The 18497-nt window shown below is 42.0% G+C and overlaps 1 protein-coding gene across 1 annotated transcript in view; it reads right to left on the bottom strand.

The window, feature by feature from the left end:
• Nucleotides 1-1689: 1689 nt before the first annotated feature.
• cacna1c (calcium channel, voltage-dependent, L type, alpha 1C subunit) overlaps nucleotides 1690-18497 on the bottom strand; it is a gene marked incomplete at both ends in the record, with an annotated part of 191722 nt that continues 174914 nt past the window's right edge. The window contains 20 exons of the mRNA XM_079263032.1: nucleotides 1690-2199; nucleotides 2340-2496; nucleotides 2587-2695; nucleotides 2860-2956; nucleotides 3050-3147; nucleotides 3254-3381; nucleotides 3491-3619; nucleotides 6612-6635; nucleotides 6891-7255; nucleotides 7966-8106; nucleotides 8212-8339; nucleotides 8460-8561; nucleotides 8870-8972; nucleotides 9295-9391; nucleotides 9476-9603; nucleotides 9758-9920; nucleotides 11167-11258; nucleotides 11629-11694; nucleotides 13053-13190; nucleotides 15666-15755. Coding sequence (XP_079119158.1) covers nucleotides 1690-2199; nucleotides 2340-2496; nucleotides 2587-2695; nucleotides 2860-2956; nucleotides 3050-3147; nucleotides 3254-3381; nucleotides 3491-3619; nucleotides 6612-6635; nucleotides 6891-7255; nucleotides 7966-8106; nucleotides 8212-8339; nucleotides 8460-8561; nucleotides 8870-8972; nucleotides 9295-9391; nucleotides 9476-9603; nucleotides 9758-9920; nucleotides 11167-11258; nucleotides 11629-11694; nucleotides 13053-13190; nucleotides 15666-15755 — 2865 coding nt within the window. The remainder of the gene's footprint in view (nucleotides 2200-2339; nucleotides 2497-2586; nucleotides 2696-2859; nucleotides 2957-3049; nucleotides 3148-3253; nucleotides 3382-3490; nucleotides 3620-6611; nucleotides 6636-6890; nucleotides 7256-7965; nucleotides 8107-8211; nucleotides 8340-8459; nucleotides 8562-8869; nucleotides 8973-9294; nucleotides 9392-9475; nucleotides 9604-9757; nucleotides 9921-11166; nucleotides 11259-11628; nucleotides 11695-13052; nucleotides 13191-15665; nucleotides 15756-18497) is intronic.

Genomic DNA, 18497 nt, shown 5'->3' on the forward strand with positions numbered 1-18497 from the left:
CAGACACGCATCTGCACGCACAAATATAGTTATACACTTGCACGCAGACACTACGCCCTGCTTCAATACTTAAAACATCTTAAAATACTCCTAAAATAAACCAAGCAAAAATACATTTATAAGACCAGCACCCCGATTGTGCAAACAAATCAAGGATAAATTAAATCGATAAGGTCATGAATATAAAACAAAATAGTCATGGCTAGCCAGTTTAGCACAATATCGAACTGTTAAATACATAGTGGGCGTGGTCTGTAGAAAGAGTATGTGGCAGCAAATCCAATAGGATTCCAGGCTGAGAGGAAGAGGAGGGTCTTGGAGAAGGAAGTGAGGTTGACTGATGGCAGATCCAGTATGGACCTGAGTCTTATCTTTTCAGTCATCACTCCCTGTCTCTCTGCCACCCTGCCGTCTAAGTTGCCCTGCATGACGAACTCGTGCCTCCTCAAGGGCAGGAAAAGAAAAACAGACAAGAAAATAAAACACCAGTAAAAGGAGAGGGATGGTAAAATAGCCAAAGGGGGGGGGGGGGGGGGGGGGGGGGGAGGATAGAGGAAGGGGTGAGAAACGGTGAGGTATGAGGCAGAGAAAGGAGCTGGTTGTCTCTACGTAGCCACCAAACGCTCCTCTCACCTCCTGTGTGGGGTAGCAAGCGGGCCAAACAAGTAAAAAGTGATGGAGGTGGTGAAACCACATCAAGGTGCCAGGCGAGGTCAGCTTGTCTCTTGCTGGAGTCTTACTGACCAGCAGAAAAAAAAAAAAAATCAAAAAGCTGGCTAGCTTCCTGTTGGCCAGAGAGTATGTTTCTGCTCTGGCTGTTCCACCATCCCTCAGATCCTTCCCCCCTCGGCTGGGGTTGACGTGTCATCTTAATCCCACCCCCAGGCTGGCAGGGATGTGCTCCAAGGTTCCGTAGCTTTGGAAGAGGAGGATAAAAGAGATTTCAAACAGAGTTTTTCTTGCCTCTGTTCGACAATACAGCGCTTCGTCATCAGTGAACCAAGACGGAGGAGTTGACCTCTGACCTCGAGTGGGTGTGGTCAGATGGGAATCCTTAACTGACCTCTCCACAAGCTGGTCTGCTGTCCCCTACCTGGCATTATGGCGGCCAGACAAACAACAAAAACACTCCACCAAAGTAGGCATAGGACATGAAAACATAATGTACCATGTGATTAGCAGAGAATCCGGAAAAGGACTTCCTGTGTTTGTTGTTTCCCGTCTACATTTTTCCTTCAATCCGTCCTTTGTGAATTTTTTTTTTTGCTTGTCTCTACTTTTCTGTACTTCACAATTTGAGGACATGAGAAAACTGTGAGGCACTTTAGAGCCACACTCAGACACGTGTGGAGAACACACACATACACATACAAATTGAGAAAGTCATACAGAAACACACACCGCACACACACACACACACACAAGCACTCGGTCAGATATCATCTGGTATACTTTACAACAAACATTCACACACATTCTAACTCACCAACAAACCAACAAGGTCAGAACCATGTGTTGAAGGTTGCATCACTGGCCGCCATTGTCCAGAGCGACAGTGTGTTTAAGTGAGTGTGTGACGTGTGGGGACAGACAGAGCCAGCCGCGGCACTGTTAACCAGCACTGACGTACGTCAGTCTCTGATGATGTCAGAGGGGCCAGTCCATTGACCGAACTCGTTCAGGTGACACCTACAAGCTCGTCACACATTCTATATCTTCGTCCTCCAAAAGCCCGCTGTTTCTCTGTTGCACTTCTGCAATCACAACTGAACTCCTGTTGTGCTCCTCTTCCCCTCCACCTGCCTCTTCCTCCTCCTCCTCTCTACCTCTTTCCCTGGCTAGCAGCTCCTGCCGCTCCTCTATTGAAGATGGTCCATGGACAGCGCCTCTGCTTCCTCCAGCTTCTGCCCCACTTTCGCTCGGACTCAAGCCCACCACTCGGTCCCTGTGTGTTGCTGCTGCTGCTGCTGCTGCTGCTGCTGCTGTGTGGAAGGGCAGGAGGTTGCCGTTGGGGCTGTGCTGAGAGGTGGAAGAAGTACTGGGTGGGGTGTTTGTGGTGGCATTGCCGTTGAGAATGTTGTTGGCGGCCTGCTCCATCTCCTCAATAGTCATGTCACAGGCATCAGCCAACTCGGCTTTGGTCACCTCAATGAATGACGGGTCCTGGGCGAAATGACCCAAACCTTCTGATATCAGAACCTTAAGGAAATGGATAAGAAGAACAGAGAGACAGGAGTTAAAGAGAATCCCTTTCTGCTCAGTATGTTGCTGACTGCAGCGTAAGGATAAAGTAGTGCTCCAAACTGTACACACATACATGTAGATTATAGGACACTTACCGCTTCCACCAGACTGCCTGCACTTCCATGAGACAGTGAGCTGGGGTCTTTTCCCAGAAGTGAGGGCACTGTGAGTGATACCGGCCGTGGTGCTCTTTGACTGGATACCGACGTGCTGGGACTGGGTGCCCGGCTGTTCCCGTTACTGTCGCTGTACCTGGGAGACGAGACATGAGCTTATTGTATCAAGCAAACTCTCACTCAGATAACTGTAGCAGCTTTTTTATTTCAAGGCACTTATTCTCACCAGGGTCCGCAGTTGACTGAGGGCAAGCTGGTATTGAGCTTTTCATGGGAGCTGGAGCCCTCTAGCCTCAGAGAGGGAACTCGCTGGTAAGAGGCATCACTGCAGTGAGCTGTAAATACAAAGACAAGATGAGAAATTTATGCCTGAATGGAAAATAACAAAACTTTCAACCATTACTTGATAAGTGCAGGTGTAAATGTGCTTGCTGAGAAAATGTGAGTTGATTTTTTTTCACATCTTTGGCATCTGATGTGTGGCATGGATGGGTTATACCGGTGGGGCTGGCTGGAGGCGTAGAGCACAGCCGGCTGAAGAGGGTCGGCGAGTGACTCCTTCTCAGTAAAGGACTCAAACCTGCCACTGCCAGGGCCTGGAAGGAGGGCAGGCAGACGGTTACTGGATGTCTGCTGAAGAAGGTTCAGAGTTTAACCACATATCAAGTATTTAAATGTAAGTTTACCACCTGGTGATGTACAAGATGTAAGGGTACAGTCGTCTTCTGGGAGATGTCTGGCCTTGACTGTCTCCTGAGACACTCCAGATGGAAGGATGATCTTCGTCCTGATAAATTAAACACAATAAGGTACAAATATGTTCACCACAGATCCTAAAATGGAATGGATTGGTGTAAAGAAAGGCTTTTATTTGTGTATTTGCGTCTACTAACCCAGAGAGGTTGGGCAGAAAAAGACTCGTCGTGGAGACTGCCGTCCACCGCCTCCTCTTCTGTCCTCTACTTCTTCTGCTTCCTCCATGGGAGTCAGCTGTTTACACGTGTCATCATGATACACCAACCTAAAAAATGGACAAAAACATGCAAAAACAAATCAGAAAAACCAACTAACTGAATTGATAAAAGTTTGGGGTGAAGAAGAAATTCTGAGATTTTTTTTTTCAGCAGTACATGTCGGAGGAAAGCGAGTGGTCTTCGTCGTGGTACTCCCTGTCGTCACCATAACTCTCATCGTATGTCTCCTCTGTTGACCCCTCCCCTCTCCGGATGATTGGCAGATGACTGTCACTTGAGTCCGAGCTACAGATAAACAGGCAAACGACCAAAGAAACGAGCAAACAAACAGAAACACAAAATTAACATACGACACACGACGGATGGAGGAACATGTAGACAATTAGTCAAACTGATGTCAACACAGAAAAAAAGCAGCTGATTAGCAAAAAGTCAGCGAGGAGCTGAGAAAGAGACTGCAAAACCCACGGAGGCGTCACTACTATGAATAGGAACTAGAGAAAGACTGAGTAGAAGCAGGCGGAGATTGCAGCAAAATGGTGACAAGCTTTAAAGGCAACATAAGGAATATGACAAACGATAGACAGACTGAAGTTCAGACATCTTTCAAAAAACAAAGAAGAGGACGAAGTAATGAAACACTCTTTGAACTTAGCTAATACCCAGGGATCAGAAGCCTTCCTTTATCACCTGCCAACATGAGTTGAAGTAGCCTTCAAATTTCCCTGTGAGGTTTCTGGAAGGGAATCAGCTTCAACTTGTCAGCATTACACTAATGTTTTCACCAAACAGCTAAAAAAAAGCTCTGCCACTTTGCATCCCAAAGATGTCTTCGCAACAGTCACATCTATTTCATACTCCGGACTGAAGCTTGAAGGAATCATTCAGACATTTGAATTTTAGTCTTTTCTTCTTCACCAGATTGTCTGATTACTATGAAGACTTTGGAAAAACCACGTTTTAAATAAATAGACATAAAAAAAAAAGAAGCTTGCAGTACCTGTTATACTTAAAAGATAAACTCCAAATACACTAAATATCATCCCATATTTCAGGACAGGAAAGCTTAAATTACTGGTGAAGAAAATCAATAAAATGTCAAAACGCCATGATGTTCCTTTAATCAGCCTTTTAAGGGCTCCACAGCAAATTCTGGGTTAGAGTGGTTTTTATTTAAAACCTAACATGGACTGTTTGTGATACCTCTGACCACGCCAAGATAAACTTATTGTATACAAAGAGCATAATAAAGCTTATACTTTGCATGTAGTGGATTACCTAATACTCGATCATGTATTGTCTTAAACAAGCGGAAGTGATTGAGTACACCTCTCCAACAACAACCCATTAATTAGGGACATGCAGTACAAGCTAGTAAAGACAGTAACTAACATTTAAACCTCATAAGGATAAAAAAAAAAACCTTGTTAAAGGCTTTTCTAGTCTTTATTAATAGTGCTTTAAAAAAAAAAAAGAATTTAAGAGTAGGCAACCCAGTTGTCATAATAACTTGTCATGGAAGTACGCATTAAGCCCAAACACACAGCAAGTTTCCCAGGAATTAAGACTGAAGAAGACAAGATGTTGCTCTGGACCAAGTACTGGACAGACAACCAAAGAGACCAAATCACTTTATTCACTATATCACCAAAAGTATTCGCTCATCTGCCGTTACATGGATGTGAACTGAAGTGACATCCCTATCTTAATCCATAGGGTTTAATTCGATGTCGGCCAACCCTTTGAAGTTATAACAGCTTCATGTTTTCTAGAAAAACTTTCCACAAGGTTTCACAGTGTTTATGGGAGTTTCTCACCACTCTTCCAAAAGCCCATTTGTGAAGTCAGAGACTGATGCTGAACAATAAGACCTGGCTCGCAGTATCCACTCTAATTCACCCTAAGGGTGTTTTATCCTGTTGAGATCAGGACCCTGTGCAGGTCGGTCAAGTTCCTACACACACATCCATGTCTTTTTGGGGCTTGCTTTGTGTCCTCATGTGCAGTCATGTTGGAACAGAAAGGAACTGTGACCAAACTGTCTCCATTAAGTTTGGAACATGGAATTATCCAAAAGCTCTGAGTTTACTGAAGCATTCAGAGTCCTTCTCACTGGAACTAAGGGTCTGAGCCCAGCTACTAAGAACAACCCCACATCATCATCCTCCCTCCATCAAACTTCACACTTGGCACATTACCATTGTCCTGGCAACTGCCAAACCCAGACTTGTCCACCAGATTACCAGACGGAGAACCATGATTTGTCACTCCAGAGAATGGTTTCACCACTGCATCTGGTGCTTTTTAGTGCACTTGGTGACATGTGGCTCGGGTGCTCCAGCTTCGCCATGGAAACCCAACCAGGAAGCAGTCTGTGGGGGGAGTAAAGCGATCTAGGCACTGTTGTGGAGCTAATCTGAAGACCACAGGAAGTTTTGAGGTCTGTAGCCATTGAAAGTTGGCGTCCTCTGCACACTGTGCACCTCAGCATCCGCTGACTTGACATGACAACCACTTCTCGGCTGAGCTGCTGATATAATACCACTGACATTTGCGTGTGGAGTCTTTAGTAGAAAGGAAGTTTCATGAGTGAGCTTGTTGCTCAGGTAAGCACCCTACCAGGTTATCACACGCCGTCATCATGGTGGAATTCAGTGACCTCCTCAGAGTGACTCATTCTTTCACGAATGTTTGTAGAGGCCGTCTGCATGCCTAGGTGCTTGATTTTATACACCTGTGGCCTTGGAAGTTATAGAAATACCTGAATTGAATTATTTGGATGGATGAGTGAATACTTTTGGCAATTTAGTATATGAAACACAGCAGCGCTCCCACAACACATTATTCACAGCGTGCATTTTATCTGCATTTTCCGGTTACGCCGCAAACAAACTGAGCCTTTATGATATGTCAGCAGCAGGTTAAATATGAGTTTTCAGACGTTTGTGCAGGCTAGGGCTTTTGTGTAGATGAGGGACAAGCGGTGGATGTTTGGTCTAACCCAGAGCTGCCATAATATACAATATAAGAGCAGCAACAGAAGCCCTTGATAGGAGAAGTTTGGCCAGCTTGCACCAAACAGTCTATCTTTGGCTTTGGCAGCAGCATGAAGCTGGATTTTTGCTATAGCAACTGAAGCATTATATGCATAGCAACAAGTGCCACCTCTGCACCTTGACAGCTATGCTATTTTATACAGCATCATGAGTTCATTTTGCACACACTGGGGAACTAAGTGAACACACACACATTCTCTCTCTGTCCCCTGGTAACATACCGCATGAGGGTGTCAAAAAACATCCTGCTTGCCACCAGAAATAAAAGACAAGGAGAGAAAGTAGGTAGTAAAAAGAAAGGGAAGGAAATAGTGGAATCATTTATGTCCATTAGGAAATGTATTATGTCAACTTTTTAAATGTTGAAAAGAGGAAAAGAACAGTTATGAAGTAGGAAGAGTATCTAAAGTTAGAAAATAATCAATCATTCCAAAGCAATACTTGCATAAAGGAAACCCCAGTTTTAACACTGTAGAAGAGGCTGCTCAGTGTGCACTTACCTCTTCGGAGGGAAGCACCATGCAGACCTTGGCAGAAGGATGGGGGTGAGCGGCTGCCCAGTGTGCCCGTCCACAGTGCTTATAGATGGGCTTGGGAATCGACTGATACCCTGGGTTGTCACCCCAGCCATGCCGGTGTTGTTGGCATTGTTGATGTTGGCATTGGAGCCCGATGAGGAGTAAGACGAAGGGGTAAAGGTGGTTGAGTCCATCAGCTTCTCGTGAGATGGGCTCTCGCCTTCACAAGGGGAACCTTTCTGGCTGATGTGCAACGGACGCTGGGTTGTGAAGGACTGTGGGAAGGAGCCACGGCCATCGCTCTGGTTGTAGTAGCTGACATGGTTGCCAAATAAGCCACCAGTACGCTAAGGAGCAAAACGAAAGGGAAAAAGATGGAGGATTAAGGCAGGAAGCAGTTTAAGTAAAGTTCAAGTTAAGGTATCTTTCAGGTCACAGCACTCAACAGCCACATTCACTGCTTGCATAAACTAAATCACAAAATGCAAAGCAAAGGCATTTTGTCATTATCTGAACTGATTTTTTCAAAGAAAAAAATGTAGAAAAAAGACCTAAGAGACCTGAAAAAGGTTAAGCACCAATCAGGTAACTCACTGTGCTTAGCACAACGAGTTAATGTGGAGAAAATGCAGCAAATAAAACATTGCATTTGAAAGCTGCAATGATGGATGGGGAAAATGGGAGGCTGATCAACTCACCCACTTGGCATTAGCGTGGAAGCATCCTTGTGCTTCAGGCTCGACGTGAAAGTGCTCACTTGATGTGGTTTCACTGTGATTTCATTTGTTTTAAATATAAATACGTCTGTACTTTAACTACAAACTGATTAATAATTTGATGACCACTTTCAAAATTGTATCTCAGCATCTGCATTAACACGCAGCCAGGCTTGTAGTGGAACATGCAGTATTTAATTATCTTCTAGACTTGGAGCACATGCAAGCATGTTCATGTGTTGGCATGGAGCTTCAAGCTGGTGCTGATCTGCAGTTTCTCTCGCTTTCTCTCTCTCTCTCTCTCTCTCTCTGGAGAGTGACTGAGGGTGTGTGTATCCAACCTTTACCCTGAAGATATCATCCTCAGATGCTGCTGACACAGGCTCCTTTAGGCCTTTATCCAGCTCCTCCTCCACGTTCAGGTCTCCAGAGATGGCCCTTCTAATCTCTGGACCGATGTCATGCAATGTCCGCAGGCCCGCCTACACGGATCAAATGCCATTGTGTGTTCATGTTTGGTTATGGCCTATTAGATTAACCTTTGTCTTCTAGATGTCCTGACACCATCAACAATACGCCACATTTACCTGCAGAGAGAGGGCAGTTTTGGGTGGCACTTTTCCCACCAGTCCTTGCTCTTTCCTCTTCTTAAATTTGCGGAAATATTCCTGGATGAGGAAGGTAGCGTAGAACTTCCCGACTGTTACCTCATCATCTGCAAACAATGATGTTATTTTAACTAAGAATTAGAAAAATAATGCAGCACAGTATATTTTTGGAAAAGGAGGTTTGAGTCATGATGTAACAGGTTCGCTGTGTTGGAGAGTAAACATACCACCAGCAGGAGGCACTACTTGATCCAAAAGCTTCATGCTGGTTCTCTTCCAGATCTTTTTCACAATTGCCCTCAGTTCCTCATTAGCTTGCTCCAGGTTGCCTGCACATGCAACACACAGCATATACACTGAGATTTATAGTTGGGGGGATTAAAATGAACAGCCTTGAGCTAATAAATGGAAAATTTCCATGATTAGAGAAGCTGTACTGCAAATGGAAAGTCAAGTTTGATTACACCAATATAAATCTGGATGGGAAAACTCCTTTCCATCTCACTCCCACTACCACAATACCCTTAAACCTTAATTATGTCACTTAATTCCCTCCTAGGTAAACCTATTTTATTCACACCATGGCAAGCCTGTTCATGTGAAGCTTGTGTTTGTGCATCTGTATTTAAGTTTTTACCTTCTGTCTTTATCCTGAGTGCGGTTCTGACCAAGGCAAACAGTGTGGCGTTGAACATCACTGTTCCATCGCTGTTCAGTGGCATGTTCATCGACACCAAACGCTACATGAGGGGGAAACACATATACATGAACTCACACAACACAAACACTCAAAGTGATGCATGATCACACAAATGACTGAATTTTCCACATTTAAAGATGGTAAATTTCTTCCACATCTGCCAACCTACACTGGTAACCAGTAGTTTGCTGGAAAACAAGCAGTAAGAAGCATATCCCTCTTCACTGAGTCATAGTGGAGAGTGTCCATTTGCTTCACATTATAATAATTCAAAGTAAGTACAAAAAATACTATTGTGATGGTTCGTAGTCTTCAAACCATGTTGAGGAATATTTAAGACTTTATTGCATATTTTTCTTTACCTTGCAAGCCACCCTGTGTGGACAAAGCTTTCCAAACCCGAGAGGAGGCTGGATTCTCCGCAGCAGAGTGACCACATCAAGGTGTTTTATCCTCCCTCTGAAAGGAGAACAGAGGTCACATTGTAGAGTCTAAAGCCACATCATGCTGATGAAATATTTTGTCTCTGCTCTGCAAACTTACTTAGCTTCTGGGTCATATTCTGCCCAGATCCTCTTGAATTCGTCAAGATGATGTGGTCCCAGAATCGACCAATCACGTGTCAAGTAGTCAAAGTTGTCCATGATTACAGCCACAAACAGGTTGATGATCTGTAGATCAGCAGGAGTCAGTTACTGTACTTTAAAACTGCATCTGATAATAGTTACAACCTGCAACATCATACACTGTTGAAGGAGAATTAATGTGTGTTATTGTGTGATAATTAATAAGTCAAAGCTTCATTTTTCTTTTTCACATACTCACCAGAAAGGCACAAAGCATGTAGAAGCTGACGAAGTAAATGATGGCAAATTGGCTGCCACAGTCCTCATTGGATGTGTTGCTTTCATTAGTCGACCCTTTTTCGCAAGGTCGATTGGGTGAACACGCCAGCATGATCTCCTGCCACGCCTCACCTGTTGCACATCTGACACACAGAAGCATGCAAACCCAGATGCACAAAACAAACACACAAAAGCACACATGCATAAAGAAATACATATATGTGGATGTATGCATCAAGGCATACATGCAGGAAGTAACACACACACAGTTACAAAGACAAAGAGAGGAGGACACAAGTGTAAACAGTTAGTGTGGCAAATAAAAACTCAGATCCTATACAATGAATTTACAGGGCAACGATAAAGTAAAAACAAACTAACATATTCCTTAGTGTCACGGTAGCATTAACGTGCTCAAACTACACTGCCTTCCATTCTGAATACTTCACTGAAAGCAAGCCAAAGAGTTTGCAAATTAAGTTTCAACTCCTTACTGGATCACAGCGATCTCACACAACAAAATAAAACTGATGTCTTGATAATTCAGGTATTTATGAAGTAGGATGTGTTTCTGAATGGAAGCTCAATACTACAATATGTTCCATGCAAGGGTCTGTCTTGCATATAGAGCAGATAAAACTAGAACTTTTATAAATGGTGTTCTTGGAAAATGATAAAAAAAAAAAAACAGATTAGAAAAAGACTGCAAGTTTTCCTGCAAATCGGTTGCCACATTTTTTTCAATAATTTTGTTGTTGTACAAACAAACCAAAAGAAAAAATACGTAACGGTAAAAGGATGGCAGACATATGATTTTAATATGTACGCCAGGTAATATGTACAATTCCATCCTTGTCATTTTTGCTCCCCTGCATGGAATCTTACCATCATATCAACCACACGGCTCAGAGAGGTTTGTGGGTGGGGGTCTCCCTTCACAGCTGTGCAGAAGGTGTCCTCCTCAGCTGGATCATAGTTTTGTTTGAAATAAAGCCTTAACATACCCTACATTACATGTCCCTTTTGCAAATTCATTTAATAAAATGTTTCAGTGTTTGTTGAAAACTGCTAAAGTGTTAGCTCTTCTGTTGAGTCACGTCACAAAATCAGATAAGTTTACATTTATAAATAAACCAACAGCTGACATAAACTGTCAGTGAGAGTGGAAACGATACTCATATCTTTATTCATATTAGAAAATAAGAAATAAAAAGCTGACTTGAAAAAGGAGCAGGAGGAAAATGTTAATATAGAAAAAGAAGAAAAGCAGGAGCAGAATGCTGAAGAGCAGAAAATGTCTGGCTTAATGGAATCATCAAAGACTGGTGGAAAAAAAAAAGATGAAAGTGAAGGATAATGATGTTAAATAAGGGCAGTGATCTTCCTCACCTGAAGAGTAGCAGCACTGCCTGAGGGAACGTCTGGAAATTGTTGTTCCTGTTGATTTGCGTATGGTCCCGCAGCGCTATCTTACCAAACATCTGCACAGGAGGTGGGGAGTAGTCACAGCACACAGCAAATAATGTCAGCATTGGCAAGAGGCAGTCAGTTAGAATTAGAGGCCAGCTGTCTTCAGTAAATCACATATATCTCCCACTCATGGTCAATGGAAGGAACCATACAACAGCTTGGAGAAGAGAGAGTGACAGGCAGAGGCAAAGACCAACAATCACTAGAAAACAGCAACAGGAGGAAGAAAAGTGGGTGAGAAAAGGAGGACGAGACCAAACAGGAACTCTGCATGACAAGACTCCAGGAGGGTAGACGTGGGACGAAGGCTTGCTATAGGAGAGAGAACAAGAAGACAACTACAAACAGGGAGGGAAACAACAGGATGAGACAACAGCTTACCTGCATGCCGATGACAGCGTATATGAAGAATAGCATCACTATAAGCAGAGCTACGTAGGGCAGAGCCTGAAGAGAGGAGAGACGCATCAGTGACAAGTCATCTGGAGTCATATTCAGCACCAAGCCTGGAGTCCATTTACTGTCACTTGAATCGCAATCATCCAACTATTTTTTTTAACAAACAAATTGTTGTTTAAATGAGCAATTCATTTCATATTTGCATTTTTTTATGTTTTTGTCACCTTGACAAAACAGTAGCAACTGGTAATTTAATTAACTGCTGCTTCAGGAAGTGAAAGTAAATGGATCTGAAGTCCTGTGAGGCACAACACCAAAAACAACTCAGCATAAATCATCTGACTTTAGAGTGAATAAAAGCACAAACTGGTCTCTGGTTTTAGGCAGGAGACCAGTGCTGACATGAACCAAACAACTGTGGGAAACTTTGTAGAGCTGAGCTTGTCTGATATTGCTTCTGAGCCCAAGAGAGTGGGGCAAAATCATGGTACATTAATGAAACATGTCAAATTGGGTTAACTGTTAACACTGTATTTATTAAGCCTGCTTAGGTAAAAGTCAACAAAAGTTGATATTCATCTGAATTACTTTTTAAATGATCATACTGGCCCAGCTCAACTAACAAAAGAAGGAGAGAAGATTCTTTTCATCAACCTACAACTCTCTATCAAATGATTTAATGTTTTGGTGGAGTGCTTTGTTCAACTTTTCTGCTGCTTAACTTGTCTACAGGGAATGGTGAGCTCTAAGGGTTAGTAGAAGGGTGTGTGAAAGTAAAAAGAATAAAGAGAGAAAATGAGAGTGAAGAGAGATTGAGAGGAACAAGCAGAAGAAAAGTATTTTTAGTTACTCCTTGTTTCCTAACTTCACTGCTCTACTTTTCTCCCCGTCTCCACAGTGAGACTCATAAACCATCTCTCCATTATCTCACACTATCGCCTCTTTTTGACAAACTTTGAGTACAAGAAGGAGCTAAATAGCATAGAAGGAAAAGGTGGTTTATGAGGCTTCCACAGTGAATTTACACGAAGGACATTTACAGTACTGCTCAAAAGTTTGGGATCACTTTCCTAATAAATCCAATGAGAAAGTGATCCCAAACCTTTGAGCGGTAGTGTAAACTCTGTGTTTTATGTAAAAATAGAAACTAAAATGATCAATATTAGATAAGAATATACCAGGTTAATTAAACATCTTTGTGCAAAGTGTGGAATTGAACATTTACAACTTAAAATAACTTTTTTCCAAGTCTGGATAATAAAGTATTTAATGAATGAAAACTACTGCCTCTAAGGAGGAGAAATCTAGGTCAGATCAGAGCTAAAACTGCACTTCCCCTCTTCCCCTCCTGTCCTGTGTAAACCCAACTCCCTGCACTCGCATGTAGTGTCCGGTTCTCCCCTCACTTGGAAAGATTTGATGAAGGTCCACAGCAGGGTCCGAATCCCTTCCCCGCGAGACAGCAGCTTCACCAGCCTCATCACGCGGAACAGCCGGAAGAAGGTGATGGAGATCCTGGCGTTCTCTTCAGAGTTCTGCAGTCCCTTTTGGTGGGGTTTGGTGTTTTTTTATGTTTAGAATAAAAAAAAACACAGGACGCAAGGGAACACATGCAGATAGGTAAGGAAGGGCAGGACACACGCACACACACAACCATACACATACAACACACAAACACACACACAGGTATAGATGATAATCATACACACAAACACGCATATGCACACAGACATATGCAGAAATGAAGACATAAATTATTTTATATATATTCCCATCCACACATAGAAATGGATGTAAATATGTATAACATCAAACATACACACACAAAGATACACACACACACACACACACATACTGAGTTAATAAAAGGAAATCAGCGTCCTACAAAATCCCATCAAAATCAACTGACAAAAGATATCTGGGAGAGAATCGGGCAGTCATGCTTATTTTTGACTTCATAGAAAAATCACATGGCAACAAGGAATCCAACAAACCTCTGAGCCTCTTTCTACTTTCCCTTCTGCACCTTGCAATCAAACATCTCAGGCGTCTTAAAGCTATCTGCTGTTACTGCTTCCAGTTCCTGTCACACGCTGATATGACTGTATTTTCACTGCATTTTCTAGTTCAATCCTTGCACGCATATATTGCAAGCATACGCTTCAAGAAACATTTAATAATGTACAAATCATATTGTCTCACAAAGCTGAAGAATTTTCTTTTTTGGGCCAAACCCCAAAGACACAGAGCAAAAAATTAGAGACTACATGTCGTAATGCAGGTAGGGAACTTGTTAGTCTGTCGCAGAGACAACTGGTCACCAGGAAAAACAACCTAAAGATAACATCAAGATAACAAAATTACTGCCAAATGCAGTTACTGTCATGTAAGTAAACATCAAATCAACACCATCTGATGATTAAACTTCATGAAACTCCTGCAATCTTTTCCATCTGCAGAGTGTCTTACATCTACTGTACAAAACTTTGCCATTATACAATCTATTATTTGTCTTGCTTTCAGCGTTTTGCTCTACATCTAAAGTACATTTTTGCAAACTTCCTGCTGCCAGCAGTCACTCACAGGAAAGAACGCTACAATGAAATATTTAGCCATCAAGTTAAGTGCTATTCTAATACAGATTTATTTATTCATGCTGCTCCTGGTTGCTTTCTGGGACAAAAAAAGGAAACATCAGTTGTGTACAACATGATGCCGCTAATACACCAGGAATATAGTACATATATGTACCCAGTTAGGACTAGAAACTGGACATGCAAATTATGCACAAACTATCTACATTTATCACCCAAGTACACCTGTGTAGTACAGTGAATAAACCTGAAAGCATTCAACAAGACATCTTAGCAGTCCTAGCTTGCCTGACCTCTGAGTCTGTTTAGCCATGTGAGTTTTTCTAAGAAGCCATGGATTCTTTAAGTTAATCCCACAGAGAATACACATTGAGCTCCGACAAAGAGCGTGCCATTCTCCACATATCTTAATGCAGTTTGGGAAAATATATCTCACACTTTTGTTTTACTTCTAACACTGATCTAAATTATTTCTGAAATGTTACGTAAATAGTTATGTAAATAGTAATGAAACAGGATGGCGGGGAATTTTGTTTTTTTCCTTGTCTATTATTGACATGACACTTCCAAGCATGAGTTGTCCCAAACTCCACCGACAGATATGTTAAACATGGCATGTCCTTCTGAGGAGTGGAAATCAGTTCTGCACTTCAAGTAATACCACAACTGGACTCCAGTGGGCATCACTGCACCGTTAAGAGAAAGAGGGCAGTGAGCAGAAGAGGAACAGTGACAGAAAGTGTGACAGAGAGGAAGAAAGACAGACTGAGGATGAAGACTTTCAAATAATACAAGAAAAATATACTAATTTGTAAACAGACATGTAGACAGATAGACAGATAGACAGATAGATAGATAGATAGATAGATAGATAGATAGATAGATAGATAGATAGATAGATAGATAGATAGATAGATAGATAGATAGATAGATAGATAGCAACCAGTGAAGACGAGTGGAAGAAACAGAGTCAGCGTAACCATGATGGCTTGTACCAGTGTGTCAAAGCACGGAAGATATTACACCCATAAGGAAAGGGGGCAAGTCATGAAGAGGGTGGGAGGCAGCGGGTGTCATGGCAACAACAATAGCCACTCCAGGAAAGTCACAAGACTCTGTTACACTAAGCCTGCAAAGTGCAGTGTCCTTCACTAAAGACAGACACACACATATATAAAAAGCATATATATATATATATATAAATGAAGATGTAAACAAACACACGGCAACAACATAAATAAAACTCTGAGCATGCTGCAGAAGATCACAGCACGAGCGACAGAAGGGAGATGACAAGTCCAATGGAAAGCCAAAAGTTTTGGATCATACCGTGGATGGCATAGCAGAAGGAGGGATGGAAGGATGGAGGGATGGAAGGATGGTGGAGGAGGTAGGGAGGCGGACGAGGTTACCGTCGGGGCGTACCATTGGCCTTACCACAGGGGGGTGAGAGGAAGAAGAGGAGGAAGAGGAGGACGAAGAGGAGGAGGACGAGGACGAGGAGGAGTCAGCTGGCTTTAAGGAAAGGCAACAAAGATCAGCACCAGAGTAGCGCCTTCATGTGTCTGTGTGTTTATGTGCATGTGTGAAAGCTTGGCACCAGCCAAGACAAAAAGAACCTACAGAGCACCGGGTGTAGTAAAAGTTCAGCCCTGACATGCTAGTGACAAATGTTGTTTCATCTGAGCAGAAATCTGTGTGATGGCATCCTCTGCCATTGCAACAATAAGCTGAATCACTTCATGTGTGACAAGTGGAAGAATGACATACTTTAGACCTGTGTGGTCTTTATCTGTCTAACCTTAATAAACAAACAAACAAATAAAAAAGCAAGCAGTGGAAAGAACTGTGTGTTTTTGTGGGTCAATATCTTGAGTCATGGGTCTGTGCACATAATGGGGCGCCTCTGCAGCTGTCTGTTTCTTTCTGCCAACTGAAGCTACATGACACAAACTGTATCCTCTATTACTGCATCTATTCTTTGACCTAAAAATAGCTCAAATCAAACAGGAATTAAAATGGCTTGTACTAAGTGTACACTCGTGCTGAGGTGTAAACAACTGTGTCTATGATTTCATTGATCTTTAGGTCAAAGAAGTGGAAAAAAATCCAGATCAGTTCCTTTGATGACTACAATGATATGGGATGATTTTACATGTTGGAGCCCACACGCGTCTAAAAACCACATTCTATAGTGAGACACCAAGCACTCATCCCTACCATTGTAGGATTTTAAAACCCTGAAAGTGATTGATTAACTCAAAGTTCAATCTATGACTAAGGAGCTGTATACGCTGCAGTGGTACTGGCCCTGTTAGAATACCTGGCCACAAAATAAATGCATCATTGCTTCCTGTCTTCGCCTGGAACAAAGTAGGTCAGATGTACTTTGAAGAAAGGAGAATAAAGAAACGTGGAAAGAAGCAGAAAAAAAAGAAAGGAGAATGACTTTGAGGAATAAAAGAGATACTGAGGAAGAAGATCCAGATAAGGAAAAGAGGGAATGAAAAGTGAGAACAGAAGAAAGAGAAGAGAAAAGCAAAGAAGGAAGGAATGATGCATTAAAAGGGATTTTAACTGGGCCATACACATACTTTTATAAGCATGGATGTACACAAATCAGAGTTGAAATCAAAACAACTTTGTATTACAACCCTTTACTCTGCACACATTTCTAACAAGCAGAATCCGAACAGATTACCTTCTGCTGATGTGTTGAGAAATCTTGTAAAGCGAATATGCTGTTTGTTTGGTGAGTGAAGGGATGTGTACTGTATGTATTGATTAAAAAAGTATAATAGTGAGGGGAAGGAAAGTTGAAGGGAAGGGAGGGAAGAAGGATGGGAGGGACTGAAGGGAGGGGTTTTGACAAATAGGAAAAATGAAGGAACAGTTTGGGGAAGGAGGATTCTCTGATTGGAATTAATTTTGAGCTAAGTATCAAATAAGATATAGAAAAATATCAGTTTGAGTATAAAACCAGCATGTTGAATGTGTTCATCATTAAATGGCAACTAAAACTAATAAAGTATTTCTATCCTTATTATAAACTGATCCCATTTGCATGATGTGTCATTTTAACCAAAACAGATTCAGTGGAAAAACAAAAGAATGAATATCGTAGTCCTTTTAGGCTGAACCACAGTGCAGATGTGAGTTTCTCTTTTAGCTGCTTAACAAAGCTCTTCTCTCACATTGCACGTAATTTTTTCAAGCAAAAATTTCAACAGTTCAGTCAGTTCAATGGGTAACATGAGTATCACGAAGACATTCGTACTCCACGTATCAGGATCTTTTTATTTCTCAGTTCTGATCTGTAAATTGCAATTTGTAAACTATGACACAGTAAAAAAAAATCCACCAGAACTAATATGAAAGCTCATTTAACAAAATGTAGAATTTATTTGCAAATCTTCTTGAAAGAGAGACCCATGTTACCCAGCTTGCATGTCAGGTGAGCAAGCTGCACCGCAAACCAATGAGAAGAGACAGTAACAGAGAGAGAGATAAACATCCATAAAAGAAGAGTAAAGCTAACTGAAAAGTCCAGTAAGAGAAGGAGAAAGGTCAGGAGAAGAGGAGGCATTCCGAAAAGAGAGGAGAAATAGATGCAATCCATACTGGCATCGTCTGCAAGACACCGGTCCGAGCAAACCACTACCCATCTGTTCATACTTGCTCTACTCAAACCAAACTAAAAGGTAAAAATAAAACCATACAAGGTTTAAGAAGCACCCGCAAGTTGCTGGGGGGGAATTCGAGACCCAGGATATCACTTTCTGTCACAACAAAAAATATTAATGCAGCTAATTGTGAGTCAACAAGCACCCGGCAGAGCAGCAAAGCAGGTGCAGTCAGGTGGGATATTTTGGCCAGGTAATGTTTACTGAAGTCAAAGTGATAACATTTTAAAAGCTAACCGGTCACAGCACTGCACCAGTAACAAGGTGGTAGCTGGTTAACTTTATACAACAGTCTAATTACTGTACTGATCAGCAGAGTTGTGTGACTGATGAACTGCAGTGACAGGCTAAAATGTAAAATGTCACAAAAACAGGGTCCCGGTTCAAAAACAGTCAAGAGTTCTCTAAAGATTGAAGTGCGGAGGGTTTCTTAAAAAAGAAAGAAGAAGAACAGAAGAACAAAGTAACATGGGCATCTCATCACCCAAAAAAAACATCATCCAACTACCAGGGGAGAAGAAAAAAAAACAAAGCAAAAGAAAAAGATTGGGGCATGCGTTTAGTTTAGAGGTGA

This window comes from Telmatherina bonti, assembly GCF_933228915.1.
Source record: "Telmatherina bonti genome assembly, chromosome: 23".
Taxonomy (NCBI): Eukaryota; Metazoa; Chordata; class Actinopteri; order Atheriniformes; family Telmatherinidae; genus Telmatherina; species Telmatherina bonti.